This window comes from Nelumbo lutea, chromosome 4 (assembly GCF_056320005.1).
Source record: "Nelumbo lutea isolate HS-2025 chromosome 4, American lotus-T2T, whole genome shotgun sequence".
NCBI classification, from domain to species: domain Eukaryota; kingdom Viridiplantae; phylum Streptophyta; class Magnoliopsida; order Proteales; family Nelumbonaceae; genus Nelumbo; species Nelumbo lutea.
In genome coordinates, this window is record NC_142687.1 from 32,131,854 (window position 1) to 32,154,315 (window position 22,462).

A 22,462-nucleotide genomic window follows, 5' to 3' on the forward strand; every position below is an offset into this window, starting at 1 on the left:
TTTCTTGCATTAAATAATCCCCGACGTTGTACAAGGGTAGCATTTATATGTCTCACGGGATTAAAATCCTACTCTCAACCACCTCTTTTGATAAATGATGACAACATTCCCCACTCCCTAAAGAAGACAAGCCATCTACAATAATCTGTCACATATGCCAGGGGAGGAGTGATCCTCCGATAAGGCACGGAGCCACGGATAGATTTCAAATCATCTTCTCAGATGATAATTGGATCCTATGGAAGTTAGAAACTTTTAAAACCAGCTGGGAGAGCCTGAGCCCCTCTCATCACCAGCCAATGGTCTACAAATTAAGATTGATGTATGCCCAGAGCTAATTAAGCTAACAGCATGTTGGCCAGAAAACTCATTGATGAAGCAGCTTGGTACAGTGTCGAGAATTGAAGTATCAACCATCTAAACTGACATATAAATGTAATGAGCTATGAGTTCACATCCTGTGAGCCCGTGGGTTTATGAAAAGTGTGAACTCACCAACAACAATAAACAAGTATGCTAATTGAAAGAATCCGGTTGAACCAAACACGAAAGGACAAAATCCTATTTTTTTCGGTCATTTGGGATTTTTAAACTCCCTTCCATTTTCTCCTCCCCAGTGCTAAGCCCTAATCAAAAAACACCCCACAAACGACCTCACTGCAATGTGATGAAGAGGGGATTGTTATATTGAAGCACATCCACAAGATGAACTACCAACCACCTGTGGAGTGGATGGAGTGGGAGAAGTGGTATTACGCGCAATATGATTCGGATTTCTGTGAAAACAATGGAGATGTTGCAAACCCAGATGATGAATATGAGGCCAAGCCTGGCTTTGGGGGTGATGGCTCTTGTTTCATTGAGTATCGTCGAGTCCATGGTCGCGACCTGGTCTGGGTTCGTGGAGAGAGCAAAGTGGATTCTATCTACAATTCGACTTAATCATCAACACTAGAGTACTGTAGAGTGCTTGCATGGCTCGTGCTATGTAGATGGGGAATTGCAGCGAGGAAGAGAGAAATGGCCCACCAATTGTTATGGTTATCTAGATTAATTTATCATCCATGGAATGGTTGGTCTATCATCTATGGATGATTTATCCACAATTTAATTTAAATTAAAAAGTAATCCTTGTTTAATGGTTTTAAGTTAATGCGTTGTTGGTCATATACATGAGAATCTATGGCTTTGGAACATTTTGTTCATATTCAAGAGTTAAGATTTCCATCTTTTCTGGTTGATTACTTGAAGCTATATGCCATCACAAACCAAGATGGAAAGGTCTCCTTGTTGTGATAATTCCAGTGTGAAGAGGGGTCTTTGGACTCAAGAGGAGGATGCCAAGATACTTGCTTATGTATCAAAACATGAATTTTCTAGTCAAGCAATCAAGTTCACCAGTCCTATTTGGTTCTTGCCGCCGCAATTAGATTTCATCCACGTTAGGGTTCGGTGGAGGAGAGGAGAAAATGGGAGGGAGTTCGAAAATCCCAAATCACTCAAAGAAATGTAGTTTTGTCCTTTTGTTTCCCATTCAACAAACATGCAAACTCCCGTTAATATTAGTGATTTTCGTTTCTAGTCGATAGATTCACACTTCCCATAAACCCACGGGTTCACAAGATGCAAACTCTGGGCTATCATGGATATGGCTGCAAAACCATATACCACGGTCCACAGATACCGGGTGATCGATAATTTACCTTAAGCTCAAAAAGAACCTTGTTACGGATTAACTATTTCAAGCCGCCACCTCTTGATCAATTAACAAATCCCGTGCATGACTTTCAATTAATAAATTTTAGGGAAAAATCCAGATTAGTACCATGGGTTTAACGTCACTTTGGTCCTCAAACTTCAAAATGCGATAATTTAGTATCTGAATTTTCAAAACGTGCCAATCTAGTACTTACCATTAACCAGCTCTCAATTGCCATTTGAAAAGACACAAATATCTTTCAATGTCATCTAATTCTCTTTATCAACCATCCAAACATTGATAAAAAATGAACAATCCCAAATCCTTGCCTCTTCTATTCAATAAAGTTTGGATCACCAGAATGCCCATTGAGAAGAGACTGATGTCGAGAAATAACTTATAATACATCAAATCGAAATAAGTCAATCGAGGTAAATTACTCAATGGTGAGAGAAGAAAGGTTGGTATAAACTGGACGCAAAAGCCAAGCAAATTTATGTATAACCAACAAAAATAGGATTTATTTGGGCACATATCAATTTTCATAAGGGGACACAACTAATTATTTCTAGGGTAAATTGCTTAAACCTCCTCTAAATATTTGACGAATTTGGTAATTGCAATTGCCTCCCCCGAACCTTATTATATAGTTGCACCTCTGTTAAAATCCTCTGATAATAGGTTTGAAAATGTCCAAAATGTTCATATTATATTTTACTAAAATATTTATTTTCTAAATTTTCTCTTTATATCAATTATTATCCCAAATCTTTTCAATCTCTTTTTTTAAATTGATTTATTTCTTTCAAATTTTCCCTTCATAATTGGTATCAATCGCTAAAAGGTAAAACTACAACTTTAAACTTTTTTTCATAAAGCCATCCTCAATAGTAACTTAGTATATATTTTGGACATTAGAATTCTAACGGAGGAGTTCTATTTGCAACTAAAGGTGTAACTCGTGTGCAGTTCGTATTGTGCTGGCCTAGAGGCCAAGTCGGGTCGTGTTTCCCTCCCTTGGGATACTTTGGAGGGTTAGCTCGACAAAACCACAGCCCAAGCTCACGTGTGCCCATGTTATGGGACGATCTGGTCCACGAGCCGAATCTTGGGCCAAGCTAGGTCGCGGACCAAGTCAAGCTATGCTTTTTAAAAATTAAAAAAAAAAATAATGAGAATTTTAACATAAATTAAAAAATAGAAAAAAATTATAAAAGATCTTAAAATTTTATTTTATATGAATTTTAATGTATACAATTGTTTATATATACAATAATAAAATGAAATAATATAATAAAGTTGAAAATAAAATTATATATTTATATATTATATAATTATTATATATAATATGTATGGGCCCACTTGGTCGTGTCATATTGACCCATAGACCTAAAACCCTAGGCCTGGCACAACCCATACAATCGTGTTATGCCTAACACAACCCATAGTCTGTTGTTCCAAGCTAGCTCAAAGTCGTGCCAGGCTGTGGGCGGCACAACTACATTCACACCTCTACTTGCAACGTTGAGAAAGTTCAAGAGAGGTTTTAGTAATGGTAAAAAACTTTAGAGGTCAGCAATTTACCCTTGGGTTAACGACTCTGACAACCCTTATAATATTCCAATCATAATGACATCATTCACAACCCATTAAATAATAAATAAAATAATAGGAAATACTAATGTTACACTAATGAAAATCATATATAAGTGGGTTTCACTTGAAGTTTTCTCTTTTAAGAGAAAAATAATAGGTGGAGCCCCTTGAAATTTCATTTTTGAGCGAAAAATAATAACATGGGTCCTCTCTCCCTCTCCTTCTTCTTCTTCTTCATCCTCCTCACACTTTCCTATGTCTTCGTCAGCCGCTGCAACCCAAACCAAGCAATTGGGCTAGGCTTCTATGATGAATCTTCCCAATGCGAAACTCTCGTTCTCCCTCATCCATTAACTTGTGTCTTGACTACAACAACCTTCTGCCCTGGTCGCTAGATAAAGTTCCCTTATAGACTGTTCCACAAGATCCCTTCCCCAATTCTTCCTTGAAACCTCTTTGGCTGACCCTGATCAAACTTGACAATAAAAGTGATGTTGCAGCCCAAACCAAAACCCTTGACCTAAAGAGTTGAGACACTTGCAGAAAAGGGGTTCACTTTTTCTTGAGAACACCGCAACACAGCAACAAAAGGGGGGTGTGGGAGATATAGAGACATAAGAAGATGTTTACTACAAAACCCCCAACACCTGCATCTCTTCCCTCCTTTTCCAATCATCCAAACAACCCTAATTCTAGCATTAGCCTCCCGTTTCCCTTTGGTTCTCTCCACTTCAAATATGAAACCCACTTCTTCACTCCTCACTTTTCCTCCTCTCGAATCATGAATTTCGACAACGGAACTAGCAATATGGCCACTGGATCCATCCTTGCTTCAACATCAAAAGCGGCAGTTCAAACCCACGTAGATATCCTCGTGAAATCCCTCCCATTTATCTAGAAGTTCCGTGGCAAGACCATCCTCGTCAAGGACAGTGCTACAGCCATGAAGGATCAAAATCTCCAGGCATCTGTCATCAACGATCATCCTAGAATTCTTGAGCTAATCGATCATTCTATAATTCTTGGACCGATTGTCCAGCTGGCCCACTTGTCTTGCCACTTGTTCAGTCTATTGAGACAGTTAGCATGTAATTATAAATATTTGATTAGTGAAGTGAAAATTATATATTGTTCTGCTCACTCTAATACTTGTAAACACTTACGTTGGTCTTCATCACATAAGGTTACTTAAAGGACTGTTCGTTTCTTTTGAAATCCAACATCTGAAAATGCAATAATTACATCAAAAGATATATTAGTATTGGTGAAGTTTTTTTTCCTCTAAACTCTGAATGTAAAGAATATTGTTCTGAATTTTGAATTCCAAAAATTATCAAACATTCATTTTGGCCCTATATATGAGAATTCTTGTTTGTCTTTTTGGAAGTATCATTGAAAAACAAAAAGTTGTATAATTGCACTTTAGGCTTAGTTTGAAAAGAGTACAAATACAAATCTATAGAATACAAAACCTTATATTTGCACTGTACATATTTGCATTTGTACTCCTTCCAAACTAGTCTTAAGAAGTAAGAGGAAATGAATACCAAATTTTCTCTTAAATTAAAAAATTCCTCTTAAGAGATAAGAGTTGAGAGAAAATGAATAGGCCCTTAGTTTCTCTCATCAACAAGGTCGAAGCCACTGTTGTCAATCCATCCAGCAAAGATGGTCGCCTCTTCCCCACTGGTCCTTAAATTGATAATAGACCGAATTTCCTTGGGTGGTTGAGTGATTTGATTGTTTTCATTGCTTAGATATAAGAGAGAGGGAAGACAAGTCAGGGTTGTATCCTTGTCAGTTGGTTGAGTGATTTGATTTTGAGATGCTAGATTTTAGTTTCACTACGGTCAATAAAGTTTGGCCCGGCAAAAGGGTGTATATTCCCATTAGAATGATAAAGTATGAAATTGCCCGTGTCAAGTATGGAAGCTGAGGAAGTGGACTTGAAGGGAGAGAGAGGGGATTCACTTATATATTATTTTTAATATTTATAATTATATATTAAATAATTTTTCATTTTATTGAGCAAGATTTATTTGCAAATTTTTCATTTTAACCATGCCACATCAACATTTTCTATTATTTCATTCATTATTTAACATATTATAAACGGCATCACTAACATGCTTCCGATTGGCATTACTTTAAGTCTAGAATCTAAATTAACCTCTTTCAGTCGATGGCAAAATTGCCCTTTTTAGAATATTACAAGGGTTGTCAGATCCATTTACCCTTTATCTTAATATATATTATCATTTAAATGTGCCTGGTTGATAAAAAACTGGACGTGCCCAAATCAGTTCCGAGTGGAAAACAGTATCCGTTAAGCGTCAAATTGACGATGCACTGTACTGAGTCAACACTTGGGAGTTGGGAAATGCCTCTCATGCTTCTTTAATAAGGATGACAGAGACGTAAAGTTGGCAGGTTATTAAGATACGTGGCAACATGGTGACTGCATTATCAATTAATAACGATACAAATTCTTTAAATTGCTGAGCCTCCCTTTCCCAAACCATTCTCATTCTCATTCACTTAGAAACTGGAATGGTTATGAAAACCCAAAACATCATGAAAGAATCATCCTGTTCCTCCACCGCAGCTGGCTTCGTTCATCCTCACCTCCGGCCAATCGTGGCCAAGATGTCTCTCTTTGACCGTATCTTGTTCTATGTTAGTATCAGCTTCTTATCCCCTAACAACCCTTAACTTCTTTGATTAGCTAGTTATTGTTTGGTTTTTATTAAGAAGGGTGTTGTGTTGGCTGCTATATATATATATATATATAGGTTATACATGTGGTGGATAAGTTGGGGTTATGGCATAGGCTACCAGTTTTATTGGGGCTGGCTTACCTTGGGCTCAGACGGCACATGCACCAGCGTTACAATCTTCTACATGTGGGCGGAGTCAGTGGCCGGAGATACGACACTGAAGAGTATTCTTACCGGACGGCCGACGGGAAATGCAACCATCCCAGTGACGACATGATCGGCAGTCAGGGAACTTTCTTTGGTCGGAACATGCCTCCCTCAACTTCACACTACAAGGTCCGGTTTAATTCTTCTCAGCATAATTAAACTACACCTCTGTCTCTCTCTCTCTCTCTCTCTCACGCACACACTTGTTCTTCTTTTGGTAAGCTTCTACCCAAGAAACAGCCTGATCTCTATCAGTTATATTATTGAGCAGAACTAATTAAGAGGATAAGAACTATATATATGGTTTTTGTGATTTGAGAGCGTCTATCCCTTAACGAGTTAACCATATCCCTTATCAAAAAGGGTTCTAGCTAATGAGCCCAAGTCTCCGCTACAAGCCTACAACCAGTCAAGGGCCTTACCAATTTAGCCAGGTGGCATTCTCCCCCAATCGATAGATAATTCGTGGAGAATAAGAGATTTACGTCAGCTCATTCTTTCTCTCTTCCATGAAGTTCAGGACTTCAGTTTTAATTCAGGTAGGTTTTATTGCAAATAAATATTCAGGTAGGTTTTAATTCAGCTCATTCTTTCTCTCTTCCATGAAGTTCAGGACTACAGTTAAAAACAGCTTTCCAACTCTTTTTGTATGCACGTGCCTTTCCACAAGAATGAATAAAGGAAACAGCTCCAGCTACATATATTATATTGAAGCCACTTGTCTTGTGTTACATTATTATTTCTTTTTTTTTTTCTTTGAATTCATATCGTAAATTGCTGAAAACAAGGTTTTATAAACCGGAGTGGACATGGAATCATTTTGGCCACCGGTTGCTGTGTTGATCGGTTCAACCGTTTTGGTTTGAACAAAGGGCCTATTTTAATTAAAAATGGTGTTACCGTCCAGTTCAACCGGTCGTTGACCAAATCAATGGTTTTTGGCCGATGAATGGTTTTAGGGTGAAGCAAAACCCATTATCTGAATGGTTCCCAGGTCAATCGTTAAACCATGGCTGAAACCCCCTTTGAAGTTTCGGTAATTACAAATTTACAATCATCTCCATATAGGTAACAAGACACAAAAATGTTCAAAACACCTATGCAATTATTATTGAGATTGATTTCTGTAGAAAAACAATACAATTTTTAAATAGAGAATTTAAATTTAAAGTTGCAACTGGGCAAATTTGAAAAATAAATCAAATTAGGGCCTGTTTGGGAGGGCTTCAGCTTTCAATGAGCTGATTAGGAATTAGGATGCATCCTCTCTCTCTCTCTCTCTCTCTCATGGACATATATGTGGTTGATTTATTGAGAGAAAGAAATAGGGGTGACATGGGTGTCTAAATCTACCACGTCATTCCTCCGTGTGGCAGGAACAGTTTCCAGGGTTATAGAGCTAATGAATTTTCATAGATTGAGACTCACCAAGTCACAGCATCAAGGGAGCCCCGGACAAGAAATGGCCCCAGGGCCGGGGTCATTATTTATTTATTAATCGTGCTAGCTAGTCCATGGTATCTGACACTTACCATATTATCTCAGTGCAGATTGGTTCATGATTGAATGAGATGTCTCGATCATATTTAATACCAATTAGTTTCTCACCGTCCTGACATTATTTTGATGGCTATACTCTTGGGACGTTGCCTTCCTTGAATGTTGAATGTTGAATGCAGTTGGGTTCCCCATATCGCTCTATCGGCATGCTTTAGTTGAGTGACAAGTGCATTCGCATATGTTTGGTGAGGGTTTTTTAAATTCTAAATCCTATCTACTTTTCTAGACCTCCCAATCCCTATCCTCCTTAAAACCTGTAGTAGGTTGGATTTTTATAATCCAGACCCAGACCCTCCCCGCACATAAAACTGCAAAACCCTCTCCACATTTGAGGGTGGGTGGGTAGATCAGATTGGTGGGTTGGATCCAAAACTCACATCTCATTTCCTATTATTCCATATATAAACAAGTAAAATAACATATACAAACATCAGATTTTGCAATTATTTTATTGAAACATGTTAAAAACACATAAACCATCAATTATCCTTTACATATTATTATATTTAAGACCGAATACATAAGTTCATATGCCTTTTAGCCAAATTATAAAATAAACCCAAAGAGTTGAACAATTAAGGACAGAGGTGAGAAAAACAAAAGTTAAAGATATTATTGGAATTTAAAATTTTGACCATTGACCAAATGGGGGAATGAAACTCTCTCTTTCATTATAGGTAATGGACATAAAGCATAAAATAAATTTTATACTTATTTGTCCTCCAAATTCCAAATGAGGAACAAAAAAGATTTAAATCCAAGCATTGTTTTACAATTCTACTTATTAGCGAGTAATTCTTTGCTTTTTGTGCACACATATTATATACTTCATTTGAAATCATCAAGCCTGTACAATGTGGATATAGTCATGATGAGTATGTAGGCTTCCTCTTCATACGGTTGTTGCTAGTAATCTAACAGTGTCATATGCAGTTGCTTGATCCCCACCCCACAGTTGTAGCAACAAAGCTTTTAGCAAGGAAGAAGTTCAAAGATAATGGGAAACAATTCAATTTGATTGCTTGCTCCTGGATACAGTTTATGATTCATGATTGGATTGATCATTTGGAGGAAACCCAACAGGTAAAAATGTAAAACTTATGCAGTCTTCAGCAATTAGTTCTCTATCAAATAGTGGCATCTCAACTTTAATGGACTTTCTGCTGTGTTATATGTTCAACTATGAAACCCCTGGAAAACTCACATGATAGTTCAAAATGGTTGGGCATTATAGAAATGTATGTTTGTAGCCATCCATCTGATTAATAATCAGAGTATTAATTAGAACATGACCTGAAAACCACCATCTGCTAAGAGTCTTAACTGAACAATTATGACCCTCTATTTTAACAGAATTCTAATGATCAGATCTAGTCACCAGTTTATTATAATAGTTAATGAGATAAATTTTAAAGACATGATTTCTCAAGTGAGTGACATAAAATGATTGACTAGTGGTTTTATGTAGGTGGAAATTAGAGCTCCTGATAGTGTTGCAGAAAAATGCCCATTGAAATCATTCAAGTTTCTCAGAAGTAAAGAAGTCAAAACAGGTTCAGCTGATGTAAAGATTGGCTTCTTGAATACAAGGACTCCTTGGTGGTATGTTCAACGGTTTAAAGTTTCTCACTACTTATGCATTAAATATAATTATCTGTACTATTAATGTTCTTTTTTTCAGTAGTTTAATACTTCAAAGTGCTTTAATATTGCCATAAAGTCCAACCAACACCAAAAAACCTAAATGCAGGCTTTCTGAACTTCAAATGGTGATGCTCAGAGACCAGAAGAAGAACCCAGTGGCTTTGGATTGCAACCAACTGATCTTGGTAGTTAATCCATGACTAGTTCATTTTGACAAATTATACAGGACCTCCACTGACTGGATTATCCTGTCCTGCTCCCTTTTATGGTTTAAATATATCCTGTGATCACTAGATTGTATTTATCTAGATATCTATACTGGTCATAGACTCGTAGCCTTTTAACTGTTTAAACTTTTCCTTTCTTTCTTTCTTTTCTTTTAAACCAGAGTTAACCCCATTATATTATTGATCTTTAAAATGCACCACAAGTGGTTGTTTACATTCCCAAAACCTGGTTAGAAATTTATAATAAAAACCTCTTGTCCTGTGATAGATACTCTCTTTTGCTAACATTATACTGCTAATTTTCTTTCTCCATGCCTTTATACTGTGGTTAACTTCATAAATTTTGTTATCTAATTTCCACTTAAATGTGTTTGGTCTTAAAGTTCTTTTTTTTTTTTTTTGTGATTAGGGATGGGAGTGTAATTTATGGGAATAATGAGGAGGGCATGAGAAGAGTAAGAGCATTCAAAGATGGAAAGCTAAAGATCTCAGATGATGGACTCCTTCAACATGATGAAAAAGGAATCCCTATCTCTGGAGATGTTCGAAATTGTTGGGCTGGCTTCTCCCTTCTGCAAGCTTTATTTGTCAAAGAACATAATACTGTCTGTGATATGCTCAAAGTAAGTCTATAGTTGTATACATATATAGTATGTGTTCAATTTGCCATGAAAACCATTTGCATTAACATGTTAGAGAAGAGCATGAAATTTTGAAAAATATGATGCTGACTCTTTATGTCATGACCCTGATCTATATATAACACTTTAAGTGATTTGTCTTGGCTTGAAAGCCAAACTGATATATCAATATGCTATTTTAAATGAAGAAAGAAAGTACTTCTTTATACCATCATCACCAATTATAATAAAATAATAATTTATACAGTTTCACTTTTTGTTTTTAATAGATAATTGTTTGCTTTTAGGAACACTACCCTGAGTTTGATGATGAGAAGCTATACCAACATGCCAGATTAGTGACTTCAGCAGCCATTGCTAAAATCCATACTATTGATTGGACTGTTGAGCTCCTAAAGACCGACACTCTTCTAGCAGGGATGAGGATAAACTGGTAAGACAAATAAAGCAAATTGTTTCATTGATAGTATTTTCTTTTATATTGAGCAAAGCTAGAACAATTAAGATTCCTTGAAGCTTTGTGAAGACCTGAATCAAGGGTTAGGATCACCATTCAAGATCAAGTATGTAGGAGTCAAATAAGTCATGGGAATAAGCATAAAGGATTCAGGAACTGTGATGCTGTGTCCATTGATCATTGCCTAAACTACACAAATAAACATGGATAAATAAATCAAATGTAACATGCCATGAACAAATAGATACAGACTGTGGTATGCCATCCATTTTCAGCATTTCAAGTCCAGTGCCGCATTACATACTACCCCATCTATTTTATTTTTATAACTTTGACCATAATGTAGATCACACCTTCATCTTTAATTTAGCACATTTATCAGCTTCTTACAGTTGTCCTTGGTAAACTAATGCAAAAAGCAAAAACTGGTGCAGGTATGGGTTTTTGGGAAGGAGGTTCAAGGATTTGTTTGGTCACATTTGTGGACCAATTCTAAGTGGATTGGTGGGTCTTAAACGGCCAAGAGATCACGGAGTTCCATATTCCTTGACTGAAGAATTTGTAAGCGTCTATAGAATGCATTCACTTCTTCCTGAAACACTCCTTCTTAGAGACATTAATTCTACTGCAACTTCAGAAGAGTATTGCCCACCAGTCCTAAAAGAGTATCTCCCTCCCTCTTCCAAATGTTCTTTTATATATGAATTCACATAAAATAATGTAGAACTGCCAATAGTAATTTGGGATAGTGTTTGTTTTCAGGGTGCCCATGAAGGAGATGGTGGGGCTAGAGGGTGAGAAAAGGCTTTCAAGAATTGGAATGGAGCAGATGATGGTCTCAATGGGCCATCAATCATGTGGAGAAGTAACACTGTGGAATTATCCGTCATGGATGAGGAACCTTGTCGCCCATGATATCAATGGAGAGGATAGAGCAGACCCAGTTGATATGGCTGCCTTAGAGGGTAATGAATTCTAGCACTTTGTCTCTCTTCTTTATTCTTGTAGTACAGACAAATAACTTGGAATTGCATTGGCTTTTTAGTTTATAGGGACAGAGAAAGAGGAGTGGCTCGATATAATGAGTTCAGAAGGAATTTGTTGATGATCCCTATTAGTAAATGGGAAGACTTGACAGATGATGAAGAAGTTATTGAAGCACTCCGTGAAGTATATGGACATGACATTGAGAAGCTTGATCTGCTTGTGGGTCTTCATGCAGAGAAGAAGATCAAAGGATTTGCCATTAGTGAGACTGCATTTTTCATTTTCCTTCTCATAGCATCAAGGTTAGTGTGGCATCTCAGTGCTTTTCTGGGTAAGAGTGAGATTTGAAGTTTATAGGAGGCTGGAAGCCTAACTATTTTGGTGCTTGGCTAATTGATCTAAATTTGTTAAACATGTTTCTGATTGTCTTCCTACAGGAGGCTGGAAGCAGACCGTTTCTTCACAACCAATTTCAACTCGCAAACCTACACCGAGCAAGGCTTAGCATGGGTTAACAAAACAGAGACCTTGAAGGATGTAATTGATCGGCACTACCCTGAAATGACAAAGAAATGGATGAGAAGCACAAGTGCTTTTTCAGTTTGGGATTCGATGCCCAACCCAACAAACTACATACCCCTCTATCTGCGTCCAGCTCCCTGAGTTGTTTTAATTTGTCTTCTGATGAGGGAGATTGGTTTTCCAATCTTTTGCTATTTTAAAAGTAAAACGAGAAAGTGTACTTGTATGGGTTAAAAACAATCTCGTACTTTTTTGTGTAAAAAAATTCAATATATATGTACAAAACCAGTAGTAATCTCATATCATCAAAAGAATATATCTCATGACAACTTAACAAGTATTTATGGAATCCTCTCTCTCTCTCTCTCTCTCTCTCTCTCTCTCTCAAACTGCTTCAACCATACTAACAAGACCGACCCAGATGGAAAAATGTTTTTGAGGCCAAGGAGTTGGAAGTCTGAGGATCCAAATGTTTCTGAGGGGAGGAATCTGTAACCCCCTCTTTTATCAAAGTCAATCATTCATTAAATGAGAACAGGTACAAAAATAGTATGCCACCAAGCAGGAAGATACACCGATGTGAATGCAAATTTTGTCAATGACTACAGGTGCAAAGTCAGTTTGGTTTTGCACTTAATAAATCTTGAGAGTCTTATTTGGTTGTGAATTGTGATGGGGTGCAAAGATTGATCTCAAGGCTGGAATCAATTTATCTTACGTTGACCAAATTTCCGTTTAATTCTAATATAAAAATAGTGAGAAAACAAAATTGCTCTCACTTTTAGTACAAAAAGACATTCTTGATTGCGAAAAATATCCCTTTACACCGAACTGGAGTGCAAATTTACTTCTTCCATACGTGAAAAATATCCCTTTACACCGAAAAATCTTCTCAAAATAATTTCAAATTTTGAGTCACAGCTTCAAGGCTCAAAGCCTTGATTGGAAGGTCAATAGTGATCCAAGGTGAATTAACTGAGTCCGTTGTTAGCCGTTGGAGGGTGCATTTATACAGGTGCATCCATGATTTATAGAGATGGAACCCACATTAGTATAATAGTATTCTAGATATGTGGTCGGAGATGGATTTGTAAGGGGTATAAGAGGGAAAAAAGGGTGTTTTCGAAATTCAAGGCAAAGCTTGAGGGTAGTTTTGTATATTCAACAATAAACAGTCTCCTCTCCCCTCATTTCTAACCGGCAGGAAGAAACAGTGGGCAAAAGACAATCTAACTGAAAACTAAGGATGGCCAAATTCTCGGTGGGTGGAGAGGAAGACGATGGCGAGGGACCGAGCAGTCCAAAGAGGAGGAGAGAAGGAGGAGGAGAGGAAGATGAGAGAAAAGTTAGGCGGTGTACGAGATACCCTCACCGTGATTCGGTTGGAATAAGTAAAGATGGACCGGGCATCTCGGTCACCCTGATCGACCCAGAAGTGTTGGACTGCCCGATCTGCTTGGAACCCTTGACCCCTCCTGTCTTTCAGGTATTACCAGTCTCTTCTTATCTACCGTTAACGTTTCACTCATGCAAGTTCGGCAAAACAAGAAAAAATTGTCTAGCCATGAATTCTTCTATCTCAAGCAATTAATGTCTTTCCATTAAATTTGAGGATTTGGATATAAGCTTGGCTTGGTTTAGTTTGAATACCCTTTTCACTTCTGCTTCTAGTTGCTTAGTGGAGGAACTTTATTTCTTGAACTGGGGCATAATTGGTCTGTTCAACCCAACCATCCTGCCTTGTAACAGTGCATTTCGTTCAGATATGGGTATTCACCAATTAGAGTTTGATTTGTTTTGTGAATGGATTGGTTTGATCTCTGTTAGATTTCTTATTTCAGATTTGATGTCAACCCGTGCATTCTCCCTATACGGTAGATGGTAGGATAAATGGTTTTATCAATCATACGATCCATAAAGTTGGTTCCCAGTTGAAATTCTTTCTGTAGATCAAAATCAATGTTAATCTACTTGTTTCCTCTGTCCTGGATATACTGAATCTGTAGTAGTAAGTAGTAACCAATTAGGAAAGATCCGGTCTTCCCTGACTATTAATTACCTCTCTTGACATGCTGGATTCTCTGTTCTTTTGTGCATCTGATCCTCATAGCTTTCTTGTTTCCAATCAATTAATTTCATGTTTATTGTGTATCAAAAGTTTCAAACCTTATTCTCTTTTCCTTTTGGAGTTCTTTCGCTCAGAAAATGATGTCATTACACCTGGTCTTTGAATGTGGTTTACATTTCCATGGAATTTGTGGGTTCACTTGTCTAATGTTTTGAATTTGCTAACTAGGCCAACTATCATTACGCTCTAATTGATTCTTTAGGATCTTGATGCTCATCGTTTGTTGTTTTTTGGAACTCCTTTCCAAAAATGTGATATAGGACATGCTAATAATTGGGGTATGGTTCATCCAATTCACCTGTGACACCTTGTGCTTGACCAATAAAGCTTTTTCTAGGTATTGCTTTTTGTCTCACCTAGTGCTTTCATATGAGAGGTATAATGATTTTAGATTTAATGCAATTAAAGCATATCATATTTTTCTTTTTTTTTTCTTGAGAGAAGCCATATGTGGCAAAATTCATTAAAAATATGCTCAGAATACAAGATATTACAATCACTATCAGCCAGAAAAGTCCAAGAAATTGACAAAAAATGGAGAAATAAGTACAGATTATCAACCAGTCTGCTGAAAAAAAGACACCAATCCTGAGCACTGGGAGAGAGAGCTTGTGAGGACTCTGCAGCGTAAATCCATAAAACAACAAATCGATGTGTCAAACCTCCAAAAGAGATAAACCTGACAAGAAACTACTGAATAAGGCATCCCAACAACTAAATCAACAAGGGGTCTGGAGAGATTGTTAAACTCAAACCCATCTAGTGGCAATCAACATTAAACATTTTCTAGTTACAAGGTTCCTCTCCTCGAATAAGATCTCCTTTTTATTTAAAATTAACAAATCTTTCATTCTCTCCTCGTATTCAAAATTACAAGGTTTCTGTCCCTTCTCATTTTTGTTCTCTCTTATTCTTTGGTTTAAGACACACATACATATTTTCTCTGTATCTCCCTCTTGCATCCATAGAATGGAGATTTATTAGATCATTTTTAACATTTTGTAGATGGTACACCAACTAGTAAAACAATCTACCTCATAAAAATAGGGAAACAAGCTAAAATCACCCAGATTCTTATAATATTTATATATATATATATATAATCATTGACTAAGCAATGCCTAGGTGAGAAAGCCTATGTGACAAAGTGCCCCATTGTTGTTCAGCCTTGACTTAATACCTTGAGAGCTATGACTAGATGTATAGCAATTATGTACTTACATAACATGAATAAGAGCCAATATCTGGATGTTTTTGCACCTAATATATGGTAATTGAATTCAGTGCAACAATGGGCATATAGCTTGTTCTTCATGCTCTTCCAAACTTGAGGACAAATGCCCCTCCTGTTGCCGGCCTATTCAACAAAACCGCTGCCTTGCCATTGAAAAGGTGGTCGAATCAATCAAAGTATCCTGCCAAAATGCACCATATGGGTGCAAAGAAATGATCAGCTATGTTGAGAAGCACACCCATGAGGAGACATGCATCTATGCACCATGTGCATGCCCTGTTTCAGACTGCAACTTCCATGGGTCATTTGAACAATTGTCACTACATGTCAGTCACGTACATTGGGATTCTGTCAGATGCTTCCGGTACAACTGCCCATTTCCTGTATCTTTAGATAAAAATAGGCAGCTCCTTGTTTTTCAAGGGGAGGAGGACGGTGTTCTCTTTATCCTCAATAACAAGACTGAGCTCATTGGAAATGCACTCTCCGTGACTTGTATTGGTCCAAGATCTCCAAAGGAAGGGTTCTTGTATGATCTTATATCAAGAAGAGAGGGCTGTTCCCTTAGATTACAATCTTTTACAAAGTGCACTACAGGGCAGCTGGAAGGTTCTATTGTGGATTTTCTTCTGATTCCTTGTAATTTCTGTGGTTGTAATGGGCAGATCAAGTTGGAGGTTTGTATTTGGAGTTGTAGAGAACAGGACTGAATTATTCCCTGCTCACATCAAGAAAATGATGTTGTGTATGTTTTAGTTTAACATTATGTAAAGTATTATACATAATAGCCTTCTTTTTCCCATAATGTGAACTTGTTCCATTCTTATGAGCTTGTTTTTTCAGCTTTATTTATTTATCTAATTGGTTAGGGGGAAGAGAAACTTATGAGCAGTGTAATTTATTAATTTGTTAACTTGCGATGTAACGCATAAACCAGTTCCTCCGTAAATCTTTTGGATTTATTTAGCTTCACTATATCTCTGTCATTGCTCATGACAAAAACTTTCAATTCTATGCTTATCATGTGGGATTGAAAGGAATTGAAAGATAACAGACTGGGAACAACCTCCTCCCCTTTGTCTGCAACATGAGTTAAAAAAGAAAAACCATTCGTGTTGCCAAACATCCCCTGGTGCTTGGGCTATATAGAGTGTCATTTGATGGGATCCTGTTTCATTGGCCATGTAGAAATGGCCTCAAATTCAAAGCTCCATGAATTGATATATTATGGATTTATGATTTATCCCCAATGACTCAGGTAGCTATAAGCTATTTATGCTGGAAATTGCCAGTGGAAAGGATGGCAAGTTGCTCGGCACAGGGACCTTCCTATAGTCTTTACACCTCACCGTAGATGAATATGGGACTTTTTGATAATGGCTGAAGTGGCTGAATTGAATGGTTTATTGCTTTGTCTTGTAGTGGACAAGACAATTGTAATTAGAAAATAAAATATTCAAGAGTATAGCTTCATCTTCAGCCATTGAAGGGCTCACAACCTCCTTAACAACTTATTCACTAAGGCTGTATTTGGTTTGATTTTAAATTTAAGGCAAAGTTCAGGAAATTTGCGGAGTTCCTTAAAGATAACAATTGGAAAAATATTCTGTTCTAACTTCTGACTACATGCGATGGGTTACACAAATCCTGTTTCACCATTTTATTCTGTCTTTTCAGTTTCCATTCCTCTTCAATTGATGGTTCCTCAGTTTGAGTTTTCTTTTTGTCTTGACATCCAACTTCTCAAAATGTCTTCAACTCTTACCACTTTAATGTACCCTGAAAAACATGTTTTCTCCTAATTCCTTGTGGGCATTCAGCACCTGGCACCACTGCAACCCTTTGCTTCAAATTTCAAATTTGGTTCTCTTCCACAATTCACATCCATGGTTAAAAAAAATTCATCATGCAATAGGAAGAAATTATCAAATAATCTTTTACCTCTAACTTTTATAACACCTAACTACAATTATTTCACAACACCCCATTCATTCTTTTTGCACTCATCTCTCACGATCAAAACTAAATCTCACTGAGCGCACATCTCTAAATCCTTCTGGAAAACGGTGCCACATCTGAAATCCATTTTTTTAGACCACACTTGATGAGATGTTGGTTATGCATTTTTCCAAAAAAATCATTTACTTGGACCACATTGGAAATAGGATAAGGTGTGGTATGAGAAAACAAACTTTCTGCTGTTTTTTCGTTTTTTGATAGCAACAGTGTGCTGACATGGCATTGAAAATGCCTATGTGGCACCAGCAGCAATGGTCTCAAACAGAAAAAAAAAAAGAAAAGAAAAGAAAAGAAAAAATGTTTTCTGAAAAAATGACACGTCAATGCAGTATTGTTTTCTCAAAAAACACCTCTTAAGGAATTGCATTGATTCCAAACACAGCCTAAATAAAAGACTAATTCTTCTGTTACACGTGGACGGTGAACGGTGTAGCATAGATAAGACTGAGGAAGACTGTGATGTCACTTTGCTTGAACACATCCAACTTCATGAATTCATATTTGCAAATAGGTTTCTGAAAGAGGTAGTTACTGAAGTGCACTGATTGAAACAATTTTAGTTATACTAAAATTGCTATTCTTGTATTTATAAAGTTTGTTTTTGGTTTTAAAATGAAAATGTAAAAATAAAAATAATAGATAGACATCATGGAGATGAGTCTATGGTGGGGGGGTGTCAATTGGACTGGATTTGGCCCAATCCTATTCAGTCCAATATGAGTCTATTACAAATGTATCAGGTCCAATTCAATTCAATGAATATTTTGGACTGATCCAATTCAATGTCTAGACTGTCCAATAAAAAAGTAAGGCTGTTCAATCCAACCCAATCTAATGTAAATTCATTACGGATGGACCAGGTCGAATCCAGTCTAATAAATACTTTGGACCATTAAAACTGGATTAATGGTCCAATTCAATATGTGTCGTTCCTCCGTCCAATCCAGACAAATTGATTTATGTCATGAAATGGGACGATGCAGGTCAGCAGATTTCAGGAAATCTGTATTATTCTTTGTAATTTTACAGGAAACGCGAATGTCTTCTTTAACCTTTAGAAAACCAATTCCCGCTGGCGATGGCGATGGTTATTCAAGTGTTAACATGTTACAGTTTTGATGGTTAAACAGCCTTCACTTTCTTTTGTATTATAAAAACTAAATCACCTAAAGCGACGATTTGTTTGATGTGTAAATGAGAACCGGGACACCTCTCGTTTTACATGCATTTAGTAGAAGTGTTAATGTACCTTGTAAATCAATGTAAAATTTCATTCTTATCAATATTTTCATCGAAAATAAGTGGAAATTTTGTGTCGATAAAATTGATGTAAGATTTCCCTTCTTTGCAAGAACAAGCTTCTCTCTTCTGTCCTGCAACGTCTCCTCCGTCCAACAGCCAGAAAAACAAGCTTTGTTCCTCTCTGTGCTGCAACGTCTTCTCCATCCAACAACCAAAAGAACAAGCTTCGCTCCTCTCTCCTGCAACGTCTCCTCCGTCCAATATCTCCTTTCTATAAGAACATGTTTCATTTTGATGGAATAATCTTATAGATCTCCAAGATCTCTCTCTCTTTAACTAGGTGACCTAAGTTCAAGATATGGCTATTTCAAAATCTGCTAGGTCTGAGTTTCTGGTTTTAATAACAAATCATAATAATATGAAAGATTGGTTGTGATAATTCAAGGTCAGCTATCTATAGGTATGGAGATGTCGACAAGGGTTGTGCTGCTGCCGTTAAACAAGTCGGCGCCTGTGTAATCGTTATTGAGATAGACCCCATTTGCATTCTTCAGGATCTCATGGAAGGTGTCCCGCTGCTGACCTTCAAGGGCGTTGTAGCCAAGGCCGAATCAGGCATTCCGTCGGCTTGGTCGGTGATCAACCTCAAACTATTTAGGGTACCAAACCAGGTCTCCATTCATGACCCGCACGAACCTCTCGCTCCCTTCAGGCACCACCCTCACTACCCCTTCTTCGATGTAGACCAGTTGCAAATTTCCCATTTTCCAGACCGACACCGCTGCACTCCTAACTCCTCCAAGCATGCTTCCCGATTTCATCTGCATTTCACTGCCCACGCCATGGTGGGTTCTGGTGTCAAAACCCATACAGATCAAGGAAAGGTTGAAGCTGATGTCAGTCTTTGCAACCGCCATCTCTCTGATGTCGGGTTCCAAAACTAGCACCATTATCTTCTAAATCCAATTGGGTTTGAAGGGAGAGTTTCAGAGCAGAATGAGCATAAAATCTTTCACTTTTACACCGTAACAACCAAATGATATGAGAGAAAAATTCCAACACACCCAGGTTTCATTTTCCATCGATCATTAAACCGGAGTCACATTTTTCATCGGTGTAAAACTGAATTTACACCTAAAACAAACACAACCTATGATGTCAGAAGACATGACCAATCAAAACCCTTAGGTTGTGTTGTGTTGCAATGCAAATAAATTTGCACTGATGCAAAACCATGGCAGTGCAAATGATTTGAGTGTAAATTCTGACCTATTTGTGTTTTAAATTTTAGCTTATTTCGTTTGATTGCAGTATAAATGAAGTAAATTAAGACATAAAGTAAAATAAAGTAAAGTCCAAAACAAAATTAGACAAGAATTTGTATTTTTTACATTTACACACCCATGCATTTATACTAGTGCAAATAAATTTGCACCAAACGATTTTTTATGAAAACCCACCAGATTGGTTACTACTTTTGTGAAGTCAGACATCTATATTCAAAATGGAATGTAAACTTTTTAATAATCATAAAAACCTCCCCTATAGTTTCACTTTAGCAAAATCCTTTTGTCTATTTTTGAAAAATTGACCAAAATGGAAAACGTTAAAGAGATGATCATTTTTTCAAAATATCCATTTTACCCTTTTATGAATTAATGTGCATCTATTTTTACTAAAATAATCTAAAACACTGTCCATCTTCTTCCTCACAATGCAAGGGGAAGAACATTGTTCGCTGTCTCATGAGCATTCCTGGTACATGATGCAATCATCCTCCTCACCCTCATCAGCATCTCTTTTATTCTTATATAGAATAACCCAAATGCTAAAAACCAGGAAAACAAAAAAAGAAAGCTCCAAGAATGGATCTAAAATGATTGTTGTCCGGGTTGTTATCGTTTTGGATGGGGATTTCTGCACCTTAATGAATGCAGATGCACTATAATTAGTGATTTTCTTATTGTTGGCCATGAGGGAGAAGACTTGGGCTGGTAAAGAGCAATTCCCCATTGAAGCATTTTCATAATACTGAAAGAAAGCAGCTTTGCAGGAACAGGACTATTTGCAACACTCCATACTTGTATCTGTAATATCTGGATAGTAAGCAACATTAGTGAAGTAAGTAACGTCCTTGAGCTCTAGAAAACTGTGAAATTGAGAAGATTGACAAGATAGAGGAGTGATTTCAAAACACCCCTGATCTGGTTCCCTATCATTTAATGGCATAAAATAGCTTGTTTCTCCATCAGTTCCTTGCGGACAAGTACACTGCCCATTTGAGCAAATACTGTAATTCCCACACAGATCGTGGGATAACCACACTTCCCTAAATCCATGGTTTCTGTAAGCACATCTTTCACCTCCTGCCACTCGTTTGCCCACTCGTATGCTTTCAAATAGCCACCTGGACGGAACCACAGGAACGAGTCTATAGGAGAAGCATTCTAATCCGTCAGTGAGGCCCTTGCTGTGAGCCTCTGCTCGGCCACCATCTTCTGCCCAGGAACCAAGGTGTCTGTTGGGTGATCAAAACACTTCTAGACGGTTCGGTTGTTTTTGTCAAAGAGCACGAGATTTCCTGTCTCGGTCAATTTCATGCCGGCGACGGACTTCCCAGTTGTGCTGGTTGACCAAACCAAACTACCATCAAAGTCTCGCAATATCAAGTCTCCATCTGCAATGAGGTTCGAAGTTGCATTGCCTCTAACGGATTGTTACCATTGGCAGACCAGATTACTTTAGTGAAATCCATCCCATCCATGGTAGACACGTTGGTGATCGGGACAATGAAGACAGCTAATAGTGTTCTGCCGTTGTGCATTGTGAGGAAGAAGATTAACAGTGTTTGAGGCTATTTTAATAAAAATAAATACACATTAATTTGTAAAATGGTAAAATAGATATTTCATAAAATAATCATCTCTTTAACGTTTTCCATGTTGGTTATTGACGGAAGAGAGATATTTGTTGAATTTTTTAAAAATAAATGGAAGGTTTTTGCTAAAATGAAACTATAGGGGAGGTTTTTGTATTTTACCATATGATTTATCCACAATATAAAAAGAGGTGGTGAACTTTAATTTATTTCAGAACAAAATGAGCTCCCCTAAATTGATGTCGTTATGAAACTGCTGGCCGTATTTGGATTGAACGATAGAAGTGGATAACTGGTGTGAAATTTACAAAATCCAATTTCCTCCTGGCACCCACCTTACAACCTAGCTGTTTATTGGGAACATCTCCCATTAATAAAAGCATACAAGTAGGAAAATACTACTGATGTATGGCTGCAAAGGCTGTGAGGTGGATGTAAAGACCAATTTTGGGGAGGAAATCCGAAATTGAATTTTATAATTTTGCATGTAATAAAATAATTACTTCAATAGGGTTGCAACTACTGCGGCTCCAACTCCTCCAACTAGGAGCCATCATTCCAACCCAACCCAATTGGACTTTCCTTGTCAGGCTCTTAGATGGGCCTAGGAATTGATTATTGGATTAGATCTCAACTTATGATAAGCGAGTTCAGATTTGCTCCTCATAGAGTGGTAGAGGTGTAAATCAGGTTGTGTCAGCCCA

At 37.3% G+C, this 22,462-nt stretch overlaps 2 protein-coding genes across 3 annotated transcripts; both read left to right on the forward strand.

Moving 5' to 3' along the window:
- Window positions 1-5,815: 5,815 nt before the first annotated feature.
- LOC148855020 (alpha dioxygenase) lies at window positions 5,816-12,619 on the forward strand. Of its 2 annotated transcripts, none has more exons than XM_088982061.1 (10): window positions 5,816-5,971; window positions 6,088-6,758; window positions 8,713-8,862; window positions 9,248-9,381; window positions 10,060-10,273; window positions 10,579-10,724; window positions 11,183-11,413; window positions 11,511-11,713; window positions 11,794-12,037; window positions 12,173-12,619. In XM_088982061.1, the coding sequence occupies exons 2-10, from the start codon at window positions 6,729-6,731 to the stop codon at window positions 12,396-12,398; spliced, it is 1,578 nt and encodes a 525-aa protein (XP_088838187.1). In that variant the 5' UTR covers window positions 5,816-5,971; window positions 6,088-6,728; the 3' UTR covers window positions 12,399-12,619. The 2 variants fall into 2 exon arrangements, with proteins under 2 accessions (XP_088838187.1, XP_088838186.1); XM_088982060.1 differs by having other exon boundaries at window positions 6,088-6,348.
- An 843-nt stretch (window positions 12,620-13,462) lies between these two features.
- On the forward strand, window positions 13,463-16,445 carry LOC148855021 (E3 ubiquitin-protein ligase SINA-like 10). The gene is made up of 2 exons (XM_088982095.1): window positions 13,463-13,743; window positions 15,670-16,445. Exons 1-2 carry the CDS (start codon window positions 13,504-13,506, stop codon window positions 16,327-16,329), a joined length of 900 nt encoding a protein of 299 aa, XP_088838221.1. The 5' UTR covers window positions 13,463-13,503; the 3' UTR covers window positions 16,330-16,445.
- The last annotated feature ends 6,017 nt before the right edge of the window (window positions 16,446-22,462 follow it).